The sequence below is a fragment of the Coregonus lavaretus genome (assembly GCF_964263955.1).
Source record: "Coregonus lavaretus genome assembly, chromosome: 27".
Lineage (NCBI taxonomy): Eukaryota > Metazoa > Chordata > Actinopteri > Salmoniformes > Salmonidae > Coregonus > Coregonus lavaretus.
The window spans coordinates 32,319,444-32,346,939 of NC_140014.1; the positions used below are offsets into that span (position 1 = coordinate 32,319,444).

The 27,496-nt window shown below is 42.5% G+C and overlaps 2 protein-coding genes and 1 pseudogene across 12 annotated transcripts in view; 1 reads left to right on the forward strand and 2 right to left on the reverse strand.

Moving 5' to 3' along the window:
* Positions 1-1,169: 1,169 nt before the first annotated feature.
* Positions 1,170-22,220, reverse strand: LOC311102892 (striatin-3-like). Its single transcript, XM_084144361.1, has 16 exons — positions 21,753-22,220; positions 15,685-15,788; positions 15,421-15,494; positions 15,227-15,308; positions 14,650-14,826; positions 14,204-14,339; positions 13,654-13,795; positions 5,802-5,938; positions 5,151-5,326; positions 4,962-5,009; positions 4,663-4,784; positions 4,262-4,429; positions 3,785-3,925; positions 3,414-3,521; positions 2,931-3,017; positions 1,170-2,775 (listed from the first exon to the last, which is right to left on the reverse strand). The coding sequence occupies exons 1-16, from the start codon at positions 21,999-22,001 to the stop codon at positions 2,606-2,608; spliced, it is 2,121 nt and encodes a 706-aa protein (XP_084000487.1). The 5' UTR covers positions 22,002-22,220; the 3' UTR covers positions 1,170-2,605.
* Positions 21,323-24,989, forward strand: LOC311102893 (AP-4 complex subunit sigma-1-like; annotated as a pseudogene). Its single transcript, XR_014615786.1, has 5 exons — positions 21,323-21,405; positions 22,771-22,931; positions 23,361-23,447; positions 23,566-23,635; positions 24,763-24,989. The product of XR_014615786.1 is annotated as an AP-4 complex subunit sigma-1-like (transcript).
* A 170-nt stretch (positions 24,990-25,159) lies between these two features.
* LOC311102890 (E3 ubiquitin-protein ligase HECTD1-like) overlaps positions 25,160-27,496 on the reverse strand; it is a 40,857-nt gene continuing 38,520 nt past the window's right edge. For all 10 annotated transcript variants that reach the window (XM_084144357.1, XM_084144351.1, XM_084144355.1 and 7 more), the window contains one exon: positions 25,160-26,231. In XM_084144357.1, the coding sequence (XP_084000483.1) occupies positions 26,094-26,231 (138 nt within the window). In that variant the 3' untranslated portion in view covers positions 25,160-26,093. The remainder of the gene's footprint in view (positions 26,232-27,496) is intronic.

Sequence of the window (27,496 nt, forward strand, 5' to 3'; positions counted from 1 at the left end):
GGGCACTGATGTTGGGCGATTAGGCCTGGCTCGCAGTCGGCGTTCCAATTCATCCCAAAGGTGTTCAATGGGGTTGAGGTCAGGGCTCTGTGCAGGACAGTCAAGTTCTTCCACACCGATCTCGACAAACCATTTCTGTATGGACCTCGCTTTGTGCATGGGGGCATTGTCATGCTGAAACAAGAAAGGTCCTTCCCCAAACTGTTGTCAGAATGTTGGAAGCACAGAATGGTCTAGAATGTCATTGTATGCTGTAGCGTTAAGATTTCCCTTCACTGGAACTAAGGGGCCTAGCCCGAACCATGAAAAACAGCCCCAGACCATTATTCCTCCTCCACCAAACTTTACAGTTGGCACTATGCATTCATTTGGCATCCGCCAAACCCAGATTCAACCGTCAGACAGTGAAGCGTGATTCATCACTCCATAGAACGAGTTTCCACTGCTCCAGAGTCCAATCGCGGCGAGCTTTATACCACTCCAGCCGGCACTTGGCAATGCGCATGGTGATCTTAGGCTTGTGTGCGGCTGCTCGGCCATGGAACCCCATTTCATGAAGCTCCCGATGAACAGGTATTGTGCTGACGTTGCTTCCAGAGGCAGTTTGGAACTCAGTAGTGAGTATTGCAACCGAGGACAGACAATATTTACGCGCTACAGCACTTGGCGGTCCCATTCTGTGAGCTTGTGTGGCCTACCATTTCACGGCTGAGCCGTTGTTGCTCCTAGACGTTTCCGCTTCACAATAACAGCACTTAAAGTTGACCGGGGCAGATCTAGCAGGGCAGAAATTTGACAAACTGACTTGTTGGAAAGGTGGCATCCTATGACAGTGCTATGTTGAAAGTCACTGAGCTCTTCAGTAAGGCCATTCTACTGCCAAGGTTCGTCTATGCAGATTGCATGGCTGTGTGCTCGATTTTATACACCGGTCAGCAACGGGTGTGGCTGAAATAGCCGAATCCACTAATTTGAAGGTGTGTCCACATACTTTTGCATATATATACACTGTACAGTGAGGGAAAAAAGCATTTGATCCCCTGCTGATTTATTTTTAATATACAACTTTTCAATAGATTTTTGTTAATCACGTAAACACAATTAACCCAACAAAACAGGTTACATGCAGTCTCAGCATGCATTACAAACACAGACTTTATGTACAGGTACACCATTTAATATTTATTATAGACATTTTATATACATTACTTTTCAACAGTTGCATTTTGCTATGTGGTACAATCTTTAAAATCTGCTGATTCATAGTTTGTAAAACAAAAACCTTACAAAACTCATCAAAACTCACAAACTAACCAGAACCTTTTTTTGGAAGACTAGAAAAAATATTTTATTGTATTTATCATGCATTACACAAACAAAAGTATTTAGTTACACCATAAATTGTAGCATGTTTGAACATAAAATTGTTTTGCAGGATAAAAGAGAAAAGTACAACCAAACAAAAGACTGAGTCGTGATTAATCTTACGTTTGCTATTCCAATCCCTTAAAACAAAATTAAGAAAAATAAAACGGTTACACCCCATGCTTGCTTCAAAGCACTGATTTATAGCATTAAGATGTCTAATAACCTGTGATAAATAAACTAAAATACAGTAAGGTGTACAAAAATATCACATAGTGATAGGATGATGCAGTTTATTTTAAAAGAGAGCGCTCTCTCAGGAAGCCATGAACTGTGCTTCTTTTAGTCCTATAGTCTTTACTCATGTGACAAGACCGTGTCAAAGCAATGTAAGAGATCACATCCTTGGGTTAGGAAGGGCGAGTTCACTGAGTGTTTTCAGTGACGTGGGAACAGTAAGATGATGGTTGTGGGGGACAGCATGAGTTGTGATGAAGGGTTCAGACCGGGAATAAATATTCCCTTCTTTTTTTATTTATATACATAATTTTCAGTGCTGTTATGACAGACTTTATTTATATAAAAAGGATTATAAAAACTATATTTATTTTTTTACACAAAAATGTCATGGAACTAATGCTAAAGTGTGAAGTTGATTGACTATATTTCATTCATTATTTTTCTCACTACATGATGTTGTTGAGTGGACGCCTGACTGACTCATGTTTAGTGTGAACTGAACTGACGCCGCAGGGTCTCCCGGTCGGCCCACCAGGGGCTGTGGCCACGTCCTGTTAAATAGAAACTATCAGAGCCAGCCCTGTATGGTTGGGGTCAGCCCTGTAGTATGAATCAGGTGAAATCGCAAATTCTCCCTCGGTCACTGAACTATACCTACAGAACAGATATTAGCTCAGCTCAAACCCAGTCAAAAAGGCTACATACACTAGTTTGTTTTACTCCAGCTTTTTTAACTTACAGTAAATTACAGGTAAATGTTGTTGTTGTTTTAGTTTGAAAACAGGATAAAATTGATTGGGCGCTTCTCCACCCTCCACGCCTGGCATAAGTCCCCTTGGCACCTGGTTTGTGTTGAGTTTAACAGGGATGGGGGTGGAGGGAGGCAGCTTCAATGTAGTGTCATAAAATGCTACTCTTGTTACACAAGGCAGTGAAGCAGTCCATTCTTTCTTTCTGTGTCTACACACTCAGCTCAACCTGGCAGAGCAGCACTGGTCTACTACACAAACACTTTGGCCAGGGCGTCGGCCCCTGCACTTGCTATGTATGCCTTAGACGGGTGGAAGGCAACGTCATAGATGGACTCGTCAGACTTCTTGCGGTGGGCAGTGATCTCCTGCACACAGGTCTTACTGTCCAGGTTCCACAGACGGATAGAGCAGTCGTGGCCTACGGATGAGGAATGTGTTCAGTAGGGAGAAAACATTTTGAAACAGAGGTACTAGCTACCTGAACCCAAAAAGAAGACTTCCCTTGTCCATACAAAACGTTTTGCTACAGTGTGAGTGAGCAGTAGCGGATTCAGTGGCGTTGCTTGAACTTACTTCCTGACATCAGGTAGATTCCGTTGGGGTCCACAGCCAGGCTGGTGACGGCATCCAAGTGGGCCACCATCGCATGGATCACTTTACCTACACGACAGACAGACGTAACAGTCAGTACAGAGGTATGGCAGACAGACAGGCAGACATAACAGTCAGTACAGCGGTATGGCAGACAGACAGGCAGACGTAACAGTCAGTACAGAGGTATGGCAGACAGACAGGCAGACGTAACAGTCAGTACAGAGGTATGGCAGACAGACAGGCAGACGTAACAGTCAGTACAGCGGTATGGCAGACAGACAGGCAGACGTAACAGTCAGTACAGAGGTATGGCAGACAGACAGGCAGACGTAACAGTCAGTACAGAGGTATGGCAGACAGACAGTCATTCTCCCATCTAGGCTGTTATTCACTAAGCTACAGTCAGTCAGTCAGTCAGTCAGAGTAGCTAGCTAAACAGTGTGTCCGCTCCTGTCCACTTACCCGATTTATTGTCGAAGAACTTGATGTTTCTGTCCTCGTGGGCCGTGATGGTTACAGGCAGGGTGGGGTGACTCACTACCTTGTTGATGTGGTTGGCTGCAGGCAGAGCTGAAAACATACAGAGGAGAGAATGGGTCAACACTACACTCACTATTAATACACCATCTGGAATGAAGACCGTTAAAACTGTTTACTTCTTCTCTAGGAGGATATATCATATATCTTGCATGGTCACAGGAGAACAACAACAGTAGCTAAAAAGTTCCCCAGTCCTACCACAGAGCATAGGGTTAGTCTCGCTAGTGTGTTAGAAAAGGCTATAGGCTAGGGTTTGGACTAGGTTAGGATTCTAGTCTAAATTGTAGACTTACTGCTCTCCCCCTGACCAGCGAACACCATGGCGGTCTGTGAGGTCTCCAGGTCATAGATCACAGCGTTGCCCGTATTGAAGGACGCCACCATGTGGGCGGGGTCACAGCCGTTGAAATCCACCGCAGTGGGGATGCCGTGCTCTGTCGTAGACAGACAGACACACACACACAAAGACAACGGTCAGTTAAAGAGCCTTTTGCACTTCCACTCTCTGACCTTGGCCACTTGACACACCAGCCATAGACAAGTGCCATTGTCATGTTATGTCCGTGTGAATAACAAGCTCTCCATCACACTACTGGGGAAGTTGAAGTGCACAGCATTTGGATGCATACCATATGGATTTCTCTTAAAGGAAGGGAGAATTTAATATAAAACAATTTATTTAACTCCAACTTTGCTCTAAGACAAATGGAACTCAGTTAAGCTATTTGGGCCTTATTAATGGAATACTAAGTCTAGTGCTATGTTCTTACCTTTCTCTGCATTGTAAGTGCTGATGCATGGGTTCTTCTCCTGGGGGTTCCACAGCTTGACTGTTCCGTCTGCGGAGCAGGACAACAGGCGGTTCTTGATGCCGCTGTAGGCCAGCCCCCACACGGCGTCTGTGTGGCCCAGCCAGGTTCCAGCCAGGACGCTGGGGTCTGAGGGGTTGGAGGAGGGGACAGGGTCAGTCATACCCATACAATAAGGAAGGAAAAACAGCTCTGTGATTACTCAAGGACGTGATTGGAATAAAGTGAAGAAAAAGTATACTAGTCGATTCCAATAATATGATAGATGAATGAAAGTATTCCTGACTTCTGTTAGTGTGGTCAATGTCTAAAGGCACAGAGGATAGACAGAATATTGGCCATGCTAAATGTGCCAACCTTACCATAGGTGTCATAAGGGTCTACGTTGGAGCTGGGGATGTTCCACCACTGTATTGTGTGGTCAATCCCTCCACTGTAACACTGCTCTCCACTGGAAGTCATAGCCAGGGACAGCACAGGCCCCCTGAGGAGAGGAAAGGCGTATCAGAAAGGTGACTTTTAATGCTCCCTACTAACAATAATTTACATCATTATACAGTGAGAGAAAGCTATATGCAAAACAGTTTTATTGATGGATTACAGTTTTACCGTATTAAGTTGTGTTTTTTACCACTGCTCCTTCTGGTAATTAGATACTTACACATGAGCTCTGAATGTGTATATAGGCTCCACATCAAAAGAGGCACTTCTAATGAAGAGGAAACAAACAATTCTTTAAAAAGGGTTTTCATACCTATTTAATATAATGATGCATTCTAGAATTCCAGAATGACAAGTTAATCCAACCATGTAAACAAGTGTTTGTGTGTGTGTGTGTGTGTGTGTTTACTTTTTGGCAGGCACAGTCTTCTGCAGGTTCCACAATTTGAGGGTGTGGTCCTCAGACACGGTGACCAGGACAGGCTCTACAGGATGGAAGGCCAGGGCCCTGACCCCGTCAAAGTGGCTGCGCAGTGTGTACTTGGGATTCCACGTCTTCCTGAACGTGTCCTTATTGGCTGGCAGCTAAAAATAGATAGACCGGACAGGAGAGGAGAAGAGAAGGGCAACTTTAAACAAGTGTGGAGTGAAAAATAGAGACAGGTTGGTGGTGAGTTAGCTAGGGGGGAATAGACAGCACTAGAAGATGTTATGTACTAGGACTACTTGAGTGTGGTATGCCCCTCCATTTCCTAATGAAGCCCCTAATGGACATGCTTGGGATGATTCTGACCAACTGTCAAAGCTAGAACATTTCCCCTCTCAACGCTCTGTGTATGTGAGGTGGCTGAGGAGGAGGAGAGAGGTTCAGGGAGAGATTCAGGAGGAAAGAGAGAGGGGCAGGGAGGGGTTGAGGAGGAGAGAGGGGGGCAGAGAGGGGTTGAGGAGGAGAGTGAAGGGGGGCAGGGAGGTGTTGAAGGAGAGAGAGAGGGGCAGGGGGGTTTTCAGTGTGGGGGGTTGGAGTTGTTCAGGTATGGCAGGTAGGACTCGTGGTACTTACATCATAGCTGTAGTCGGCCTCGTCATTGGAGACGGTGAGGTCAGCTAGGTCTCCCAGTCCCAGGACACTCTCCAACACGTCATCAGAGCCCATGATAAAGGACTTGCCCCCGCCTGAGGGAAACGGTAAGGGCTCAGCTAAGAATAGGACGGAGAGGAGAGGAGAGGAGGAGGTTTTAGTAAACACTATACAGGCCACACCTAGACAGAGACAAAGATGCTTGGTAAACAAAGATCTCAGCTCCTCTCAGTGGGGTGCTAAAACATTCACCCGAATGGGAAAGACTGCAGCGCACACACTAAGCTGATTGACATGGCTAGACAAGCTTTTATGTCTAACACTTAAGGAGACATAGTAGAAAGTAAAGTATTCCCCTAGGTAGAAGTCAAAGCCTTGAGTAAAAAATGTAGACATGCAATGAAACAATTTCCTAAACAGACTAACGTTAAAGATGCACTATGCAGAAATCGCTCCGCCATTTCCTGATTGATAAAATTCTAATAGTTTGCTTAATTTCAGTTTGTGACAAAACAAGCAAGAACAGTGTAGAGAATTATTGTACCATCTAAACCGCAGTGAAATATATTTTCTATAACCAAAACATATTGTATTTTCAGCTGATGTACAAAACCGAAAACGTAATGTAAAAATGTAACTTAACCATCTACATTCTAAGCCCTGTCTAAGAACGGGAAGCATAGAAATAGCGCACATAGAACACACATACTGTTTCTTAGACTTGCTATCAATGAGAATGACAGATCTATCAGAACATCCATTTCTATGTGAATTTGGTCGGGTCGCCCTAAAAGTTACATATTGCAGCATTACGGAGGAGAAGCAACTACACGGGTTAGGACTCCTGCACAAAAACTAAAGAAATATAGGCCAGCATGTATAGAATGGGGTTCATTTCATGACTAATGAGTCTGACTGGTGCTCTGTATGCAACCCTTTCTCTCAGCCACTGTGGAGGATTGCGCTGAGAGTAATGTTGAGATTAGTGCTGCCTGAGAGTACTGTGACTGACCCTAGAGGCTGTGATTAGAACAGGGCATGCAGCAGCAGTGAGGTGTGTATGGCAGGGCCAGGGAAGGGCTCAGAATATCCTGTGCACAAGTGAGGAGGAATGCGGACGCAGCATTGGCGCAATTGAGATTCCACAGGGTGGGCCTTTCTTGCTGCAGATCAGAATACACCCCCCCACTACACTACAGTTCAATTAGATCTACCACTGGCCCACACATAGACATGTATTCCTCTACTGTCCACAGATCCTCTACCCAACACCCATGCGGGCTAACACAGATTATACATGCCGCATTTATGCCAAATGGACATGGTGCAAAATGGGGTATAACCAGTAAAGTCTTTAGAGTCTAAGCTGACATATGTAACTGTTTTAAGATAGTCATACTATTGATGATTTGGATATTTGAATTTTATGACCCCTTTAGGTAAATACCAAGTAAATAAAGAATAATAATAATATATATATATATATATATATATATATATATATATATATATATATATATATATATATATATATATATATATATATATATATATATATATATATATATACACACACACACACACACAGTGGGGAGAACAAGTATGGAGCATGGAGGTGGAAACATCATTCTTTGGGGATGCTTTTCTGCAAAGGGGACAGGACGACTGCACCGTATTGAGGGGAGGATGGATGGGGCCATGTATCGCGAGAGCTTGGCCAACAACCTCCTTCCCTCAGTAAGAGCATTGAAGATGGGTCGTGGCTGGGTCTTCCAGCATGACAACGACCCGAAACACACAGCCAGGGCAACTAAGGAGTGGCTCCGTAAGAAGCATCTCAAGGTCCTGGAGTGGCCTAGCCAGTCTCCAGACCTGAACCAAATAGAAAATCTTTGGAGGGAGCTGAAAGTCCGTATTGCACAGCGACAGCCCCGAAACCTGAACGATCTGGAGAAGGTCTGTATGGAGGAGTGGGCCAAAATCCCTGCTGCAGTGTGTGCAAACCTGGTCAAGACCTACAGGAAACGTATGATCTCTGTAATTGCAAACAAAGGTTTCTGTACCAAATATTAAGTTCTGTTTTTCTGATGTATCAAATACTTATGTCATGCAATAAAATGCAAATTGATTACTTAAAAATCATACAATGTGATTTTCTGGATTTTTGTTTTAGATTCCGTCTCTCACAGTTGAAGTGTACCTATGATCAAAATTACAGACCTCTAAAGGCTTTGTAAGTAGGAAAACCTGAAAAATCGGCAGTGTATCAAATACTTGTTCTCCCCACTGTATATAAAAAATGTATTTGATAAAATATTGATTTTGGCTTTTACTACTAAAGCCCATAGAAATTAATTGAATAACACATTCATAAATGGCAAAAAGGACAGTCAAAAAATAAATAATAAGAAACAAGGTTAAGTGTCGGTCCTAAATCTAGGAGATAGACATTTCCTTGTTTTCGAAAGAAAAGCAATTTTTTGGTCCATTAAAATAACATCAAATTGATCAGAAATACAGTGTAGAAATTGTTAATGTTGTAAATGGCCATTGTAGCTGGAAACTGATGATTTTTTATGGAATATCTACATAGGCATGCAGAGGTCCATTATCAGCAACCATCAGTCCTGTGTTCCAATGGCACGTTGTGTTTGCTAATCCAAGTTTATCATTTTAAAAGGCTAATTGATCATTAGAAAACTATTTTGCAATTATGTTAGCACAGCTGAAAACTGTTGTGCTGATTAAAGAAGCAATAAAACTGGCCTTCTTGAGACTAGTTGAGTATCTGGAGCATCAGCAATTGTGGGTTCGATTACAGGATCAAAATGGCCAGAAACAAATAACTTTATTCTGAAACTCGTCAGTCTATTCTTGTTCTGAGAAATGAAGGCTATTCCATGCGAGAAATTGCCAAGAAACTGAAGATCTCGTACAACGCAAACTGTCTCTAACCAGAATAGAAAGAGGAGTGGGAGGCCCCGGTGCACAACTGAGCAAGAGGAGAAATACATTAGAGTGTCTAGTTTGAGAAACAGGCGCCTCACAGGTCATCAACTGGCAGCTTCATTAAATAGTACCCGCAAAACACCAATCTCAACGTCAACAGTGAAGAGGCGACTCCGGGATGCTGGCCTTCTAGGCAGAGTTACAAAGAAAAAACCATATCGCAGACTGCCCATCTTTAATTTTTATTGGCCAGTCTAAGATGTCTCTTTTTCTTTGCAACTCTGCCTAGAAGGTCCTCATCCCGGAGTCAATTTGATGTTATTTTAAAAATGGACAAAAACATTGCTTTTCTTTCAAAAACAAGGAAATTCCTAAGTGACCCCAAACCTTTGAACGGTAGTGTATATAAAATATTTATAAACAATTAAAAAAACTACAGTTGAAGTCAGAAGTTTACATACGCTTAGGTTGGAGTCATTAAAACTCGTTTTTCAACTACTCCACACATTTCTTGTTAACAAACTATAGTTTTGGCAAGTCGGTTAGGACATCTACTTTGTGCATGACGCAAGTAATCTTTCCAACAATTGTTTACAGACAGATTATTCACAATTCCAGTGGGTCAGAAGTTTACATACACTAAGTTCACTGTGCCTTTAAACAGCTTGGAAAATTCCAGAAAATTATGTCATGGCTTTAGAAGCTTCTGATAGGCTAATTGACATCATTTGAGTCAATTGGAGGTGTACCTGTGGATGTATTTCAAGGCCTACCTATAAACTCAGTGCCTCTTTGCTTGACATCATGGGAAAATCAAAAGAAATCAGCCAAGACCTCCACAAGTCTGGCTCATCCTTGGGAGCAATTTCCAAACACCTGAAGGTACCACATTCATCTGTACAAACAATAGTACGCAAGTATAAACACCATGGGACCACGCAGCCGTCATACCACTCAGGAAGGAGACGCGTTGTGTCTCCTAGAAATGAATGTACTTTGGTGCGAAAAGTGCAAATCAATCCCAGAACAACAGCAAAAGGACCTTGTGAAGATGCTGGAGGAAACAGGTACAAAAGTATCTACACTGCTCAAAAAATAAAGGGAACACTAAAATAACACATCCAAGATCTGAATGAATGAAATAATCTTATTAAATACTTTTTTCTTTACATAGTTGAATGTGCTGACAACAAAATCACACAAAAATTATCAATGGAAATCAAATGTATCAACCCATGGAGGTCTGGATTTGGAGTCAACCTCAAAATTAAAGTGGAAAACCACACTACAGGCTGATCCAACTTTGATGTAATGTCCTTAAAACAAGTCAAAATGAGGCTCAGTAGTGTGTGTGGCCTCCACGTGCCTGTATGACCTCCCTACAACGCCTGGGCATGCTCCTGATGAGGTGGCGGATGGTCTCCTGAGGGATCTCCTCCCAGACCTGGACTAAAGCATCCGCCAACTCCTGGACAGTCTGTGGTGCAATGTGGCGTTGGTGGATGGAGCGAGACATGATGTCCCAGACGTGCTCAATTGGATTCAGGTCTGGGGAACGGGCGGGCCAGTCCATAGCATCAATGCCTTCCTCTTGCAGGAACTGCTGACACACTCCAGCCACATGAGGTCTAGCATTGTCTTGCATTAGGAGGAGCCCAGGGCCAACCGCACCAGCATATGGTCTCACAAGGGGTCTGAGGATCTCATCTCGGTACCTAATGGCAGTCAGGCTACCTCTGGCGAGCACATGGAGGGCTGTGCGGCCCCCCAAAGAAATGCCACCCAACACCATGACTGACCCACTGCCAAACCAGTCATGCTGGAGGATGTTGCAGGCAGCAGAACGTTCTCCACGGTGTCTCCAGACTCTGTCACGTCTGTCACATGTGCTCAGTGTGAACCTGCTTTCATCTGTGAAGAGCACAGGGCGCCAGTGGCGAATTTGCCAATCTTGGTGTTCTCTGGCAAATGCCAAACGTCTTGCACAGTGTTGGGCTGTAAGCACAACCCCCACCTGTGGACGTCGGGCTCTCATACCACCCTCATGGAGTCTGTTTCTGACCGTTTGAGCAGACACATGCACATTTGTGGCCTGCTGGAGGTCATTTTGCAGGGCTCTGGCAGTGCTCCTCCTGCTCCTCCTTGCACAAAGGCGGAGTTAGCAGTCCTGCTGCTGGGTTGTTGCCCTCCTACGGCCTCCTCCACGTCTCTTGATGTACTGGCCTGTCTCCTGGTAGTGCCTCCATGCTCTGGACACTACGCTGACAGACACAGCAAACCTTCTTGCCACAGCTCGATGTGCCATCCTGGATGAGCTGCACTACCTGAGCCACTTGTGTGGGTTGTAGAGTCCGTCTCATGCTACCACTAGAGTGAAAGCACCTCCAGCATTCAAAAATGACCAAAACATCAGCCAGGAAGCATAGGAACTGAGAGAAGTGGTCTGTGGTCACCACCTGCAAAACCAGTCCTTTATTGGGGGTGTCTTGCTAATTGCCTATAATTTCCACCTGTTGTCTATTCCATTTGCACAACAGCATGTGAAATTTATTGTCAATCAGTGAAGTGTGATTGACTTGGAGTTACATTGTGTTGTTTAAGTGTTCCCTTTCTTTTTTTGAGCAGTGTATATCCACAGTAAAACGAGTCCTATATCGACATAACCTGAAAGGCCACTCAGCAAGGAAGAAGCCACTGCTCCAAAACCGCCATAAAAAAGCCAGACTACGGTTTGCAACTGCACATGGGGACAAAGATCGTACTTTTTGGAGAAATGTCCTCTGGTGTAATGAAACAGAAATACAACTGTTTGGCCATAATGACCATCGTTATGTTTGGAGAAAAAAGGGGGTGGCTTGCAAGCCGAAGAACACCATCCCAACCGTGAAGCACAGGGGTGGCAGCATCATGTTGTGGGGGTGCTTTGCTGCAGGATGGACTGGTGCACTTCACAAAATAGATGGCATCATGAGGAAGGAAAATGATGTGGATATAATGAAGCAACATCTCAAGACATCAGTCAGGAAGTTAAAGCTTGGTCGCAAATGGGTCTTCCAAATGGACAATGACCCCAAGCATACTTCCAAAGTTGTGGCAAAATGGCTTAAGGACAACAAAGTCAAGGTATTGGAGTGGCCATCACAAAACCCTGACCTCAATCCTATAGAACATTTGTGGGCAGAACTGAAAAAGCGTATGCGAGCAAGGAGGCCTACAAACCTGACTCAGTTACACCAGCTCTGTCAGGAGGAATGGGCCAAAATTCACCCAACTTATTGTGGGAAGCTTGTGGAAGGCTACCTGAAACGTTTTACCCAAGTTAAACAATTTAAAGGCAATGCTACCAAATACTAATTGAGTGTATGTAAACTTCTGACCCACTGGGAATGTGATGAAAGAAATAAAAGCTGAAATAAATCATTCTCTCTATTATTCTGACATTTCACATTCTTAAAGTAAAGTGGTGATCCTAACTGACCTAAGACAGGGAATTTTTACTAGGATTAAATGTCAGGAATTGCGAAAAACTGAGTTTAAATGTATTTGGCTAAGGTGTACGTAAACTTCCGACTTCAACTGTGTGTGTGTGTGTGTGTGTGTGGGTGTGTGTGTGTGTATATATATACACACATATATAACACACATTTAACCCCTTTTTTTGGGTAGGCACAAAACTACCTTCTTACTTCCATTCGTTTTTTTTAAACCTGTACCGGTTAGCTTCAGACAAGTCCTGTGACACTTGTGGGGGTCACGGAGAACAACATTGTGTTCGTGAGAATCTCCCCTTTCCACAGTGGGGTCCCATTAGTTTGTACGTCAAACCGTTCTGACGTTTTCTCATGGTCTGACAAATACTGCTCTAGATCTGCCACCTTTCACCGCAGATGTGGAGGTGCAACACTGCCGGATGCGGTGGATTGAGACGCATCCAATGCGAAAGAAACTGATATCTCTGACAGATTTTGATGGGGATATTTTTGTTATATAACACCGGTGCGTCAATCGACTCAAGGGAGTTAAATGTAACTAAATGTAATCGAAAATGTAATCTACGTAATCCCCAAAAGTTATTATTTATCATGAGAGGGCCATAAACAATAACTAGTAATGCTGAATACTCCAAGAAAGGTTTAAATCTCACCTTTTTGCTAAAAATAGTTATAAATTGCGGAAGTGTAGTCACTTTTGAGGACACAAGCTCAAGTACACACTACAAATATGAAATACAGTATTTTAGATGATGTAATTTCCTATTCAACAAAACTGTATGAATAAGGCTTGAAATGACATACGCTTTCAAAATATAGTACAATCAAATTATAAAACTACTAACTATAAGATTTCACCTTCCGTATAACTGTAAAATACATATTTGTATGTTTAGTGTTAGAGAACATTTGCATATATTGATCAAGGTCTCTTGATCAAAACATCTGCCCCCATTGCTGTGAACATCTCACAGAGCTCTAGCTTGGCTTCCTGAACTCGTTAGGAACTCGCCTTTGCTCTAATATTAATCCTGTCCATCTATGACAAACAGCAAGTGTTTTTTGTTTAAAAATCTATTAATTATTTTAGATGAATGGCTATAAATCGATCTCTGAATGTGCTACCATGATGAAACCACTCTGCGCTACAATGTAACGATTGCAGGCATGTGCTTTGTTAGTGGCTGGAGATGATGGACAGTCAGAAGAGCAAATGAAATGGTAGGAGGGACATCCCAGCTTCAAGTGGTTTCAGATTTCACATCCTATGTCACACAGGCTCAGAAAATATACTCTGTGTCCGTGGGAACCAGGGCTATCGATTTATAAGGGGACTTTACATCTATAAGATAGCTCTCAGCAGCTAGTGAGTTAGGTATCTGATATCCTCTTACCCCATTCGGTCCCGTCCCCTGAACTCCGGGCCTCCCCTGCTCCCTCTCCGTCCTCGGCATTCACCAGGAAGTCAAACTCCTTCAGAGCCTCCTCCGTGTCGGGGTCATCTGGAAGGTCAGAGGCCAGGCCCTCGTTCCCAACCTGGACAGAGGACAAACACAGTCAGTCACCAGGTCTGGCACAGTGGGATTATCAGATATATAGTTCATACAATACTTGTAAAATAAAAGTATACTTCACAATACTTTTATTTTCCATTTTAGGAGACTAGTGGTTGTTATTTCCGTTCCATATGCTCTTGTACCAATTTAACTGTGTTGACTTATTTTACACAGCAGGCATTTAAAGGTTCTCTCTTGATGAATATCAACATTTATAAATCAGGTCTGAGGATACCAGTCTAGTGTCGAGCTAAGCACTACTTTGGTCTTAGTAAGACATTATTACAACCATTTACACAGAGATGACAGCGGCAGTACATTTAGAACATTAGGAATGGTCTTTTCACTTATGACCAGATGTAATTGTCTGTAGCAAAGAGGGTTTCACCTTTATCTTATGCTTTTTTATTGTGTGTTTGCCACTGTCTATATCCTCCATCAGGTCTCCATCCTCATCGTCATCTTCATCACTGTCCTCTGCGTTTTCTAAGAAGTTAAATGTTTCCAGAACATCTCCTGGATTCCTAGTAAAACAGGTAGAAAACTATTTAGAGCAATGCGTCACTGTGGATGATTTGATTAGTCACATACATGGCACAGGTCTGGATGATGCATCTAATGCTATTCAGAGCATACTGTTCTGAGCACAGAGGCAGAATGTACAGAATCCATCAGAAATCTGCTATCTGGGAAGTTGCCAGGAAAAGTGAAGAGAGTGATTTCAGTTGTCAGGCAAAGTGAGCAACATTGTGTCAGTTGGATAACACCAATTCCTTCAGACCTTCACTGAAGTGATTGGCAGTATGCATGATCAGAGGAGGCCTTACTACCTACCTTTTCATATCTTGTCCCTTTCGTTTGGCTGGAGACTCCCCTCCATTAAGGATCTGATCCAGGTTCTTGTTTTCCACCGAGCCATTCTGCTCTGAGCCGGACAGGCCCAGTAACGAACGCACTCTCTGAGACCGCACATCTAGTATTGTGTCCGTGTAACCTACTTCCTGAAGATATCTGTTGGGACAGAAACAGAGAATTACACATAAAAATTACTTAGCTAACTAAGTAAACCTGGGCACGTATTCCTAAAGCATCTCAAATCAAATTGTATTGGTCACATACACATATTTAGCAGATGTTATTGCGGGTGTTGCGAAAAGCTTGTGTTCCTAGCTCCAACAGTGCAGTAGCAGCTAACAATTCAAGAGCTGGGTGCTGCTCTAGGATCAGTTTGACCTTTTAGATTATAAGGAATCAGATGACATGGACAAGGGGGACCTGATCCTAGACCAGCACTCCTATTCTGAGATGCAGGCCCGGATGGGAATTCATCTTGAGCTATAAGTAAGTGTGTTAGCATGGTAGCTGCATGCGAGGCCCTGTAAGCTGTGTGTGCTGTCAGTAGAGTACTCACTGTCTGAGGAGTTGTCTGCCCTGTTTCCACGTCAGCTGACTATTCTGAGGTACAGCAGGGACCTCTGTGTCTTTGGTATCTTCTGTAAACACAACAGAAAAGTTCATGAAACCGCTGTATTACTAGCTTTATGTCAACATATTCTATTTATCATCATTAAGTTTTATTGCAGTTCAGAGAGGAGAGGTCCGTACCTGATTCAAAGCTGGGCATCTTAACTTCACCTTGATTTAATTCTGTTCCATATTTTAATTTATGGTATTTTGCTCTAGTAGAGAAAAGATAAAGTAAAGAGATTAGTAAATGTGATAATAAGCATACTTTGCAGTTATGCACAAAATGTACAGGTAATGTATAAAATGTCAGGCATTGAGGTCAATGAGACCAAGATTGAAATTGGCCTTGTATCGACGTTATTGACTCATGTAAAAAATTATAGGTAATAGGTATACACTCACCTTTCTTGCTTTAATGCATATTCTAACATTTTTATTCTTCTAACTAGATCATTCTTTAAATTTTCTTGACCCTTCCTTTCTCCTTGTAGGAATGCTATTCGAGCCTGAAAGAAACAAGAAAAGAGAAAAAAAGAAATAGGTTTAGGGTCTGCCGATAAAGTCAACATTTTATTCTCAACTTAGAAAGCACTACACATTAAGGTCATATTTTGTGGTGTATCAAACACTACTCTTTCCCACAGAGGAAATAGGCATGTCATGTCTACTGAATTATTAAAACAGCAGAATAACTGTGTCAGAGGCAGCAACGATTACAACATCACCTAGTACTACCACACTCTTCTTCTTGTCCTCATATTCCATTCAAATAATTACTCCATCAAATCTTTGTATCACATTAAACTTTAATTATGCACACAAACAAACCCCATGTAGGGGCTTACTAGTCCAGCTATTGACCCTGTACAACAGTTGTCACCAACCTTTTCTGAGTCAAGATCACTTTTGCAGTCAAAAAGAAGGCAGAGATATTTTTTTAAACATGAATTAAAATGTAACATTAACCTAATAAAAACAGTTATGTAGGAATGAGGTTTGTGCAGTAGGCCTAATACATTATCACAGCATATTGGCTATATGCCTGGCCTGCCAATATTGCTCTGCTTAGACCACATTATATTTCAAAACTCGAGCTTTGATAACAAAATAGATCAGTTGGTGTAGCACTTGAGGCACAGTTGAGCATAAATTGAAATAATTTGCTTTTGAATTTTACTGGACTGATGGTACCTGCATCAGATGGTCATGGTTCTCTCAAGACAACTGGGAACTCGGAAAAAAACAAGGTCAAATGATGACTTCAGTGAACTTCAGGTCGGAACTCTCGAAAGATGCCAGAGTTTCCGAGTTGGTTGACCGTTCCCACCAAAAAATCCCAGTCGGATCTCGTTTTTTTCAGAGTTCCCAGATGTCTTGAATGCACTGAAGTCTGAGATTTCTGAGTTCCGAGTTGTTTTGAACATGGCATTAGTTGCAGCGGAGGGATAGAGCAGCAGAGGGTCCGCCTCTTACGGTCCCTGCTCTCTCCTTCCTTTCCTTTGGTGAGACTGACCAGAGAGAGGGGACACAGTCTTCCATCTGATGGCGAAACCCGAGTCGCACCGCAACTGCCTCAGGCACAAATCATGTTGTTCCTATGACCAGAGAAAGTGAAATACTCCGATATTAAAATAGCTAATAATAATAAAAACGCAGGGCTATCGATACACTTGGCTGCTCATTCATTTCAGCTGCAACGCGAGTGGAAGTAGAGAGAAGTGCGTTTTATGTTTTGTAATAGTGTTGAATAAAAACAGTGTTGACAGAGCTGAATAAAACTTAAAGACAAACTCACTCATAAAAACAGCAGCTCTTTGCTGTATTCTTTCACAGTCTCGCTCTGGTCATGGTTTTAAAAGTTATGAAATCTCACGTAGGCTAGTATCAAACTTTGCTGTGGCCGGGGTAGTGGAAGCTGTAGGTAGGCATGGTGATCCGATTGGCCAGCGCAGTAGGCGCACTCGATTTAGCCACAGATCTCCTGGTCCTCCGGGTTGGCGTAGTTTGTCTTTTCAGACAAATGAAATGGTTCAAAATGGGAACACTTTGCCTACCCGGTGTGCAGGGCTTCTGAATCAAGTGGACCTACCGCCAACAGCGCAACACAAAGAAAAGAGAAAAAGGAAATGTTTGGTGATCGACTAAGAATGTGATCGACCGGTTGGTGACCACTGCTGTACAACATTGACCCTACACATTACATTTCTCTCTCAAAGAGTAAAAATAGACCTAAACTAACAAAAACATATAAGGCAGATGAATTGGGGAAACCTTGGTATAGACCTGGCAAGTCTGGGTAGGACTGCAATTAGCAGTGTGTCTGACTATCCTCAGATCAGCAGAGCAGCAGGCCCAGGTTGTAACACAGGCCTCTCTAGCACCATCACCCCTGTAGGGGTGTTCAGTTCATACAGAACTATTTAGCTGGCCCTTTTCTCCTGCTCAACTCTGTACTGCTAGGGAGTACTGAGCAGCTGTGAAACCCAATGCCGTTTAAAAGGGTAGCAGGCAGGGGGTATTTTTAGTCAGCCGCCCCTTGACTGTAGGGGCAGTGCTCGACTTGGGCAGGAGCTCACCGGAGCAGAGTACCAGCACTCCAAATGTTCTACTGCTTAAGCTCCTGCACCTATATAAAATATTAGTCAGCTGCCCCTAAAAACCTCTCTCGACTGTAGGGGTGTCATGGTGCCCATTGCGACCCAGTTGTAAATTGGCAGGTAAACTGGAGACCGATTTCCATTCCGTAGTCATGGAGACTGAGAAAGTGTGGTACCCTGGCTCTGACATAGTGACTCCACATATTGGGCCACCGGCTAGTTTACATAACAGTTTCTTTGCTCTCTGGTATTAGATCATACCTGCTAGGAAAACACTATGGTGGATCTGAACCATTGACTCACCTGGTCCAGTCACTCCCTCAAAGTAATAAGATAAGACAGAATTGAGCACATTCAAGGAGAGAAGGAGTAGGAGATTTAACTCTCTACAGAAAAACATGGAGAACTGGGGTCAATTTTAACAACAGGATTCCCTTCAGTCAACTGAGATCAGTTCTATTAAACAGAATGATATAGGAACAGTCATATTTTGTGTACGATATTCTCTCATTTGCCTGCTTCCTTGGTATGCAAGTCAAAGGGCTAAATGAACGTCTTGCTGGGACCATAAGCATGGGAGGTCTGGCCAGTCAACATTAGCTAGAGGGAGAAGGAAGGTTTCAGCTGAACGAACAGCTGTGTATACACTGGAACCAGCTCAACAGCCAGAGTAGTCTGTTACACAAGCATGCTACTAGCTCTGCAGATACAGCTGGCTACAACATTCTTCAAATAAATATCACTGTATGTGTAGATTTAATATACAGCTAAAATCTAAAAGAGGTCATACTAATTAGTCTATTTGTTAACCTCACTTTTCAATATCCCTGATAGGAGCATGGCAGGCATAGTGACGTGCAATACAAATACAGTACACTAATCAGTGATCAAATCCCAACTATGATCATAATTTTAATTTAAATGTTAAATCACTACTGCTAAAACCACTTTGGGAATCCCCCCTGCCCGAAGGACCACCCTTGAGACCGCCTCGAACCAATCCCAGTGCAGTTAGCAAAGCCAGTATAGGCCTAGCTGCTATGTGTGTGAGGTCACAGCGTTTAGATGTGTAACGGTCAGACTGGGGATACAGAGTGAGCTCACAGACCCAAATTAACATGCTGACAAAGGAATGGGCTGTATTGGAGCAGGAATAGACATGGCCAACTCCTGACACATTCCTCATTGTACAGCTGTCCTGTAATGGGGGCAGAAATAATGGCTGCCTTTTGGAGTTGTCGTCACCAACGTATCATATACCTACCACTTCACTGCAAAGGAACACTGCTTAGGCCTAGTCACACACTTAGATACATTTAGGCCTGTATTTTGGATTCGCCTGTCTGTCTACTTGTTTGTGTTTTTGTGTATAAAAGCCACCTTGCTTCAATAAACAACAAATAAGTCATATTTTCAACAATCTTGGTTTCACAACCCTGGCCTAAAAATAATACCCTATTATCAGACAAGTCTGAAACTGTCAAAATGTATTCACACAGTTCGCACCGTTTTTAGGAGCCAAGGTAGTCCATTAAGTAGAACAGCTATTTTCAGCTTGTCTACTTATAGATGTTATGTATAACCAAGAAAGAACTGTGGAAGAAAATGGCAGTGTAATACTAATTAGCACTGATGCTTTAAGGATAGAGCACTGACATAGTGGTGCACCAGCTGGCTCATACGGGTCCTGAGGAAACACCTGATGCCCAGTGGAAAAATACATCACCCACCAAATCAAGCACAATGAAAGAATGACGTGAATAAGAGATAGTACACTGACTACACACAGAAATACTAAGGTATGAACATAGGCCTACATTGAGATGGTGATTTCAATTTCATCAAGAGAGAACAACATGGTATCAGTTGGATAACATAATCCTGTCAAACCTACATTGTGGTGTTTAAATACTCAGCATCAACATATCAAAAATAAAACCCAGATAGAACACTGTGTGTTAATAAACATTTTATTTCCAAGCCATATTCTGAATAGAAAGGAAAGTGCCCTGTCAGACTGCCATTTCTCTGTCTGTCTGGCTGCCATTTCTCTGTCTGTCTGTCTTCTACAGCCAGGGCAAAGGAAGAACAGAGAACATAAGAATGGTTCTTAATATGCCCTGGCAGTCTCAGTGACCTATAAAGCCTGATTTAACCCAGATACTTTCAGGCCTGATGTGACTGCTGTGGACATTGAAGTGATTTGTGCTAACAAGGCTGACTGCTTGAGTGGTGTGGCTGGACCGCAAAGCAACTCAAACAATAGTGAAGGTGCAGCTGACCAAAATAATCTAGGATGTCAGCTTGCTTCATTAACGTAAAATGGAAATAATGTGACCAACACAGAAGTTCAGAATGCATACACTGATTCATATTGTTTTATTAATAAAAAGTTTAACAATATATTGTTCTGGCAAATTAGGCAGGTCATAGGCTAATACTTTGTTTATGTTGACAAGATAAGTATCTATCATATTGCTCTTCAAATAGGGGCTATGTGAAATGTAAAAAAAAAAAATATATATATAGACAGACCTAGACATAAACCCTGAACAGTGCCCTAAATCTGGCTCGTTTTCTGGCCATCTAGTGAGGCATTCAATTACAGGGTCATGGCATGTAGTTTTGTCACTTCACTAGTCCTGAGGGGAGATTGACAGAGCACTACAGGGATGTGGATGACTGTGTTGCCTTCTATCCATTTCAATCTCTTGACTGGTGTGGTCAGAGTGAGTCATGCTGAAGGCATGTGTCACTGAGCAAGTCAGTAAAAGGGGAGTCAATAACCTCCCATCTGCCTCCACCTCACCTGGCTTGTTGTGGGTTGTGTTCAAACAAAGCAGTACTCTACTCTGTCCCAGGCATTTCAACACTTCCACATTCCTTATTATTACAATCACAAAACTGAAACTGAACCAACATTCCCTTTCCTCTCTGCAAGACAGAATTATCACTTTGCTGATGTCATAATAAACGTGTTATAACAAAACCTGGCAAAATGTCATAGAAATAATTCAACTTGCCAAGATGACACAAAAAACAATTATAAAAGTAATGTAGCTAGATAGCTAGTTTGCTAAGTCTAAAGCCACAGATGTTTTACCGTTCGATCTTGAAGTGCATAGCTAGCTAGTGTGTGCCACTGTCAGACTGTGTGGGGCCCTTGACAGCTAGCTAGCTTTGTTGATGTTAGCTTGCTAACAACAGGCACGAGCCATCTGACTGGCATCAGACTATATGGGATTTTCTGATAAAAAAAACAAAAAACACTTTCAGTTAAAAACATTGCTGATATGATCAATAAGATGAGATGTATTCCTATTCAAGATTGACCGTAACCTAACGTGACTCAAGAAGACCCAGCCAAGTCGTCGCCATAATGACCAAACCAAAATGGCTCCTAGTCTCGGAGATTAGTTGACTGTCAGCGGTTTGATTAGATCATTCTGTAGTTCAACGACTCTAACATGAAACTACTAAATGAATACCACAACAGCAAGAGTCAACATGATTAATAAGATCACGGGTAAGACATTGCAAACACATCAACCTGATGATGTTCCACTTTTTAAAAAAGAGTGACATAGCTTGCCATTCTGTGTGCTAAGCTAACGTTAGCTAGCTACCTGTTATCCGTGGCTAGCTAGCTAGCTGGTGGTATTTGATAGCTAACATAATCAAGTTGGGCGGACAAACTACAGTAGACATTTTTTATCTATCGAAGCATGCCCACTGTATGCAAAGGGGGTGAAACAAATGTTGCACACTATCCAGGCAAAATGCATTGTTGCTCAAGATTATGTACTCTGTTTATTTAGCTAGCTAACTAGCTAAGGTAACGTTAAACAAGTTAGCTTGCTAATAGATAGCTACCTGAAGTTCGGCCCTTTCCACTTCCCAATGAGCTCTCTCCATTTCGAATCTGGCCCACTCGTGCTGGATATAATGTAGAATACCGGGGATGGTATACTGCTGTGGCCGTGGCATCTCGTCATGCTGCTGCCCCATCCCTGAGCCACCTCCACCACCGACTTGGGGATTAGCGTTGTTATTCCCCTGCGGTTGTTGCTGAGGTCTTGGGGCGGCCATTCCAACTCCTCCTCCGCCGGGGTGTTCATCCATTTTTAAGAAGAGGAAAGTCCCAGCACAATTTGCTGCTTGAATTCGCCCCCCTCCCCCTTTTCAGTTCAGTATTCCCGTATGGATTTGACGATACCTTTCCCTGAAATTCCTCGGCGGCTGTAGTGAGACAGGGCTATGTTTTGGATTTGCTCTCAGTGTAAGGATTTGACGGCCGCTATTAGTCCGATCCTTGGATATGAGAGTCTACTTACTGCGGGGGTGATGAAGAATTGGCCCGCGCTGCATGATGGGACAAGCTCACCTTTTTATTTTTTCCTGTCATCCAAATCAGCTCAATGATCCAAATACAGGAGCCTGGGGATGTGTGCCGTGAGTACAGTTACAGCACAGACAAATTGTGAACCAAGGAAATAATAGAATATAAACATTATTCGAAAAATATATATTGATACAAAACGAACAATCAGGTGTTTGCATGGCAGGCCTGGGACTCTCAGGGAGCCTTCTATCCAGCACCATGGACCTCTGCTCATTGTTGTTGAGTGTTACTGACTACAGTGTTTATGTGTATCTTGTCAGACGCATCAGGATCTGACTTGCATCTGAAATTTTGTTGGTTTAGGGTGAGTAGCCTAATAGTTTTCAAGCTTGACTGAACGCATTCAACGCTTGGCCATAGTCCTTCTGACTTTGCTGAATGGGAAATAACTGTCCAGTTACAAATGCATTAACACAAAAGGGTATTACATAAAGACTTTATGCATGATTTGCTATGGCACCATTTATATAACTATTTCATTTTTTGCAGATACACTGGACTAGGAGGTCACCATGATCAAGTTCCTCCTGATGGTGAACAAGCAGGGCCAGACCCGCCTGTCTAAGTACTATGAGCGGGTGGACATTGGGAAGAGGCCTTTTCTGGAGGCTGATGTTGTCAAGGGATGCCTGTCACGCAAAAAATAAGAGGTCTCTATCTCAATTATGTTATTTTTACTCTATTAGAAATCTTAATCAATCAAATAAAGGTATTTTGTAAAGACCTTTTTACATCAGCAGTTGTCACAAAGTGCGTTACAGATACCCAGCCTTAAACCCCTAAAAGCAAGCAAGCAATGCAATGGCTTGGAAAAACTAGTTTTTTTTGTTTACTTTCAGGGGTAGAACACAATAGTGAGAAGACGTACATAACTGGTGACAGGGGCATAGACGAGATCCTACAGGACAGAACAAAATCCAGTTCAATAACCTACATCCATCCCTTTAATGTATCATTTAATTTATGCTATTCTTCATGCTGAGTTAGTGTGCCACTGCCAATCCACATGCATTTTATACAGGTGACACAGAGCTCATTCTGCTATTCAAACACCCAAGTAACTATTATTTTCTATCTAGTGCTCTTTTGTGGAATACAAGGACTTCAAACTAGTGTATCGACAGTATGCTGCTCTCTTCATAGTTGTTGGTATCAGTGACACTGAGGTGAGAGTTCATAATTTTACTGTTATAAGTGTAAAAGTATGAGTTATCAGATTAAGGTTGAGATTATATTATTGAGAGTATTCATGATTCATGTTGTGGGATGTCTTTCTTTCCACAGAATGAGCTGTCGATCTATGAGATGGTACACAACTTTGTAGAGGTTCTTGACAAGTACTTCAGTCATGTGAGTTCAGAGTCTCTCTTTTTATTCACTACTTTAGCACATTCTGGCTGTATGCTAGATTTACTGCATGTCAACTATCCAACCACCTGTGCATAGCTCAGCATTTTAGAGGTCAGCTTTTTCTGGGACAAAAACACATTACTCTAAACTGAGCATTCCCCATAAGAGAAGCCAATACTTCACATTTAATAGTTGTTTTCCATTGGCAGATGTATCCTTGGTTTGCCTAATGTATCTCTATTTTGCCTTTTGTATTGTATTGATGTGTATATTCTTGTAATTACAGGGCTCATCTGCAAAAGAGACCTTGGTCTCAGCATGACTCCCTGTCAAAATAAAGGTTTTAAATAAATACAATAAAAATAACCATGTAACTGCTTTGTGTTTTTCTCTCCTAACAGAGTGAATTGGATGTATCCTTTACAAATGATAAGTTGTTTTGTTATTAATCAGTTTGAGGAAATGAGTCAGTCATTGAAACAGATGCAGGGGCTGTCTGCGTGTCCACCCCTCACATTAGGGGCTTGTCATGTGGCTAGCCAACTGTGCCATTCGAGGCTTGGCATTTAGTACGGCACTGCACAGACTGATGAACACAACTGTCATTGTCGGACTCTGGTCTCAGTCAGACTTGCCGGGGTCAGACCAGTCATAAGAAGTGGAATGCAACTACAGTCGGTGGTGTTAACGGTTTCGCTACACCCGCAATAACATCTGCTAAACACGTGCATGTGACCAATAAAATGTGATTTGATTACACTAAGTTTTTTAAGTTGTTCAACTGGCGAGAGACATGTTAATGCAGGGGTTAAAGCCTCCCAAAAATCCCATGACTGAAACTTAAATCAATTAATCATTTTAGGGAAAGAGGATAATTTTGTACATGTATTAAACTGCAAGTTTGACCATTTCAATGTTGAAAAATATATTTTTAAATGATCAATGACTGAAATCTGTCACAGTGAACGTTGACCCCTCTGTTAATGGAGTAGCCAGGGTTAACAATTTCTTACTAATGGAGAGGGCTCATTGAGGGGGGGGGGGGGGTTAACAAATGCCCTACTTTACACTGTGATAGGGAATTCCATGTGTATTCAATGTTACAATGTCATTTAATTTCTTTAACTCCAGTTCAGATCATGTTCAACCTTGATAAAGTGCACATCATCCTTGATAAGATGATCCAGAATGGGCACATAGTGGAGACCAACAAGAACCGCATCCTGGCACCTCTACTAGCTCTGGACCAGATGTCTGAACCACATTGAGCAATTGTTTGAACAAGACAAGACTATTGGCCTTTGAAAAAGGAGACACATTGCCATCCAAATGATTCATGGACTTCATACTTGAGTTTAGTCAACAATCCATTGTTATTAAGATAGAATAGGGAGGTTTTAGACAGCTATAGTAATAGATTGTGAACTGTAAGGTATTACACATAAACCCTGTCTTGTGTTTGGTTCTTGAATGTGCATGGAATATGTTATTCAGGTCTTTTATTAAGTAAATAAACAACACGTTTCATACTTTGCAAACATTTTAATTTTTTGGAGCATACACATTTGAAAATATCTGTTTACTTCAAACTGCAACTTGAGTTAAATAAATGTTTATAATATACAAAGAAAATACAAGGGAAAGCATAGCTTGCTTTTTTCTTTTTAAATGTGCCTTGCACACAGAACCAGTGTTTTTGTCTCTATAGCTTTATTGTAAAATTACACAAGAAATGCACTCAGGGACTTTGATCCTTATAGCAGGATAATGAACAATCAAAACATACATGACGAAAGAAAAATGAAAATACAAAATAATAAGCATGTGCATCATGATTGTATGCCGTAAGATTAAGTAAAAGGAAGGAAAAATGAAATCCTAATATTCAAACAATGCAGGCACTAGTAAAATTTAACCTGGTAAGGAAATGCCCAAACACACTACAGTTAGCTCTACAGAAGCAGATGCCGTTCTCCCCTCACGCAGGGAAAGGAAGGGGGTTGACAGCCGGGTGGTGGAGAGAAGATCGTGTCAATCGGAAAACCCTAAAATCTACAGAGAACGTACAGATGCTCACAGCCAGAGTATGAGAGAGAGAGAGTAAACACTGTAGACCATGAGGTAACTGTCTGCCCTGGCTTCCAGTCGCTTAAGCCCTTCAAGCAGCAGTGTGCCCTGGGGAGGGAGGGAGCTGTAGTGAGTGGAGCGGAGGAAGGTGGGGGTGCCCCTGACCTTTTCTGTATCAGTAGCTAGTTGAGCCAACATGGGACTGTTTTCCTAAAGTTCTCAGGGGGAAAGGACGGAACAGGGGAGATTTAAGGGAGGGTGGTTGGTTGGTGGGGTTGGAGGAGGGGGGAGAGAGATCTCAGAGAGCACAGCTTGTTTATTTTTCTGCAACAAAACACAATAGGCTTCACCAGCAGGGGGGGTTGGTCAGTCATAATGGGGAAGACAGGGCATGCTCAGTTGAGGTGGAAGCCCTTCTCCATGGTGGCTGCTAGGAGGCGCTCTCTCATGATGTCTTCAGAGGAATACTCTGGCAGCTTCAGATAGTGTACACAAGTGTTAACAGAGGGATAGCTGGAGTCTGTCGCGTCCACCTACGAAAGGAACAATTAGTTTAATTGCATTGCAGTCACCTTGCGGTAACTATATACTGAACAAAAATATAAACGCAACATGCAACAATTTCAAAGATTTCAGTTCCAGTTCATATGAGGAAATCAGTCAATTGAAATAAGTTCATTAGGCCCTAAACTATGGATTTCACGACTGGGAATACAGACATGCATCGGTTGGTCACAGATACCTTAAAAAAAAAAAAAAACAGTATCTGGTGTGACCACCATTTGCCTCATACAGTGCGACACATCTCCTTTGCATAGAGTTGATCAGGCTGATGATTGTGGCCTGTGGAATGTTGTCCCACTCCGCTTCAATGACTGTGTGAAGTTGCTGGATATTGGCGGGAACTGGAACACGCTGTCGTACACATCGATCCAGAGCATCCCAAACATGCTCAATGGGTCACATGTCTGGTGAGTATGCATGCCATGGAAGAACTGGGACATTTTCAGTTTCCAGGAATCGTGTACAGATCCTTGTGACATGGGGCCGTACATTATCATGCTGAAACATGAGGTGATGGCAGCGGATGAATGGCACGACAATGGGCCTCAGGATCTCGTCACGGTATCTCTATGCATTCAAATTGCCATCGATAAAATGCAATTGTGTTCGTTGTCCGTAGCTTATGCCTGCCCATACCATAACCCCACCATGGGAAACTGTTCACAACGTTGACATCAGCAAACCACTCACTTACATGCCGCCATACACATGGTCTGTGGTTGTGAGTTAGGTTGGACGTACTGCCAAATTCTCTAAAATGACATTGGACGCGGCTTAGGATGGAGAAATGAACATAAAACTATCTGGCAACAGCTCTGGTGGACATTCCTGCAGTCAGCATGCCAATTGACACTCCATCAAAACTTGAGACATCTGTGGCATTGTGTTGTGTGACAAAACTGCACATTTTAGAGTGGCCTTTTATTGTCCCCAGCACAAGGTACACCTGTGTAATGATCATGCTGTTTAATCAGCTTCTTGATATGCCACACCTGTCAGGAGGATGGATTATCTTGGCAAAGTAGAAATGCTCGCTAACAGGGATGTAAAGAAATGTGTGCAAATTTTTATTTCAGCTCATGAAACATGGGACCAACACTTCACATGTTGCGTTTATATTTTTGTTCAGTGTAGTTTGAACCCTGCTCTATAATCCCAGAGGTATGGAGTGGCAGATATTAGTGATGGAGGTAGTGTCATTCTTGGATGATAATATAATACTATGTTTTAAAGC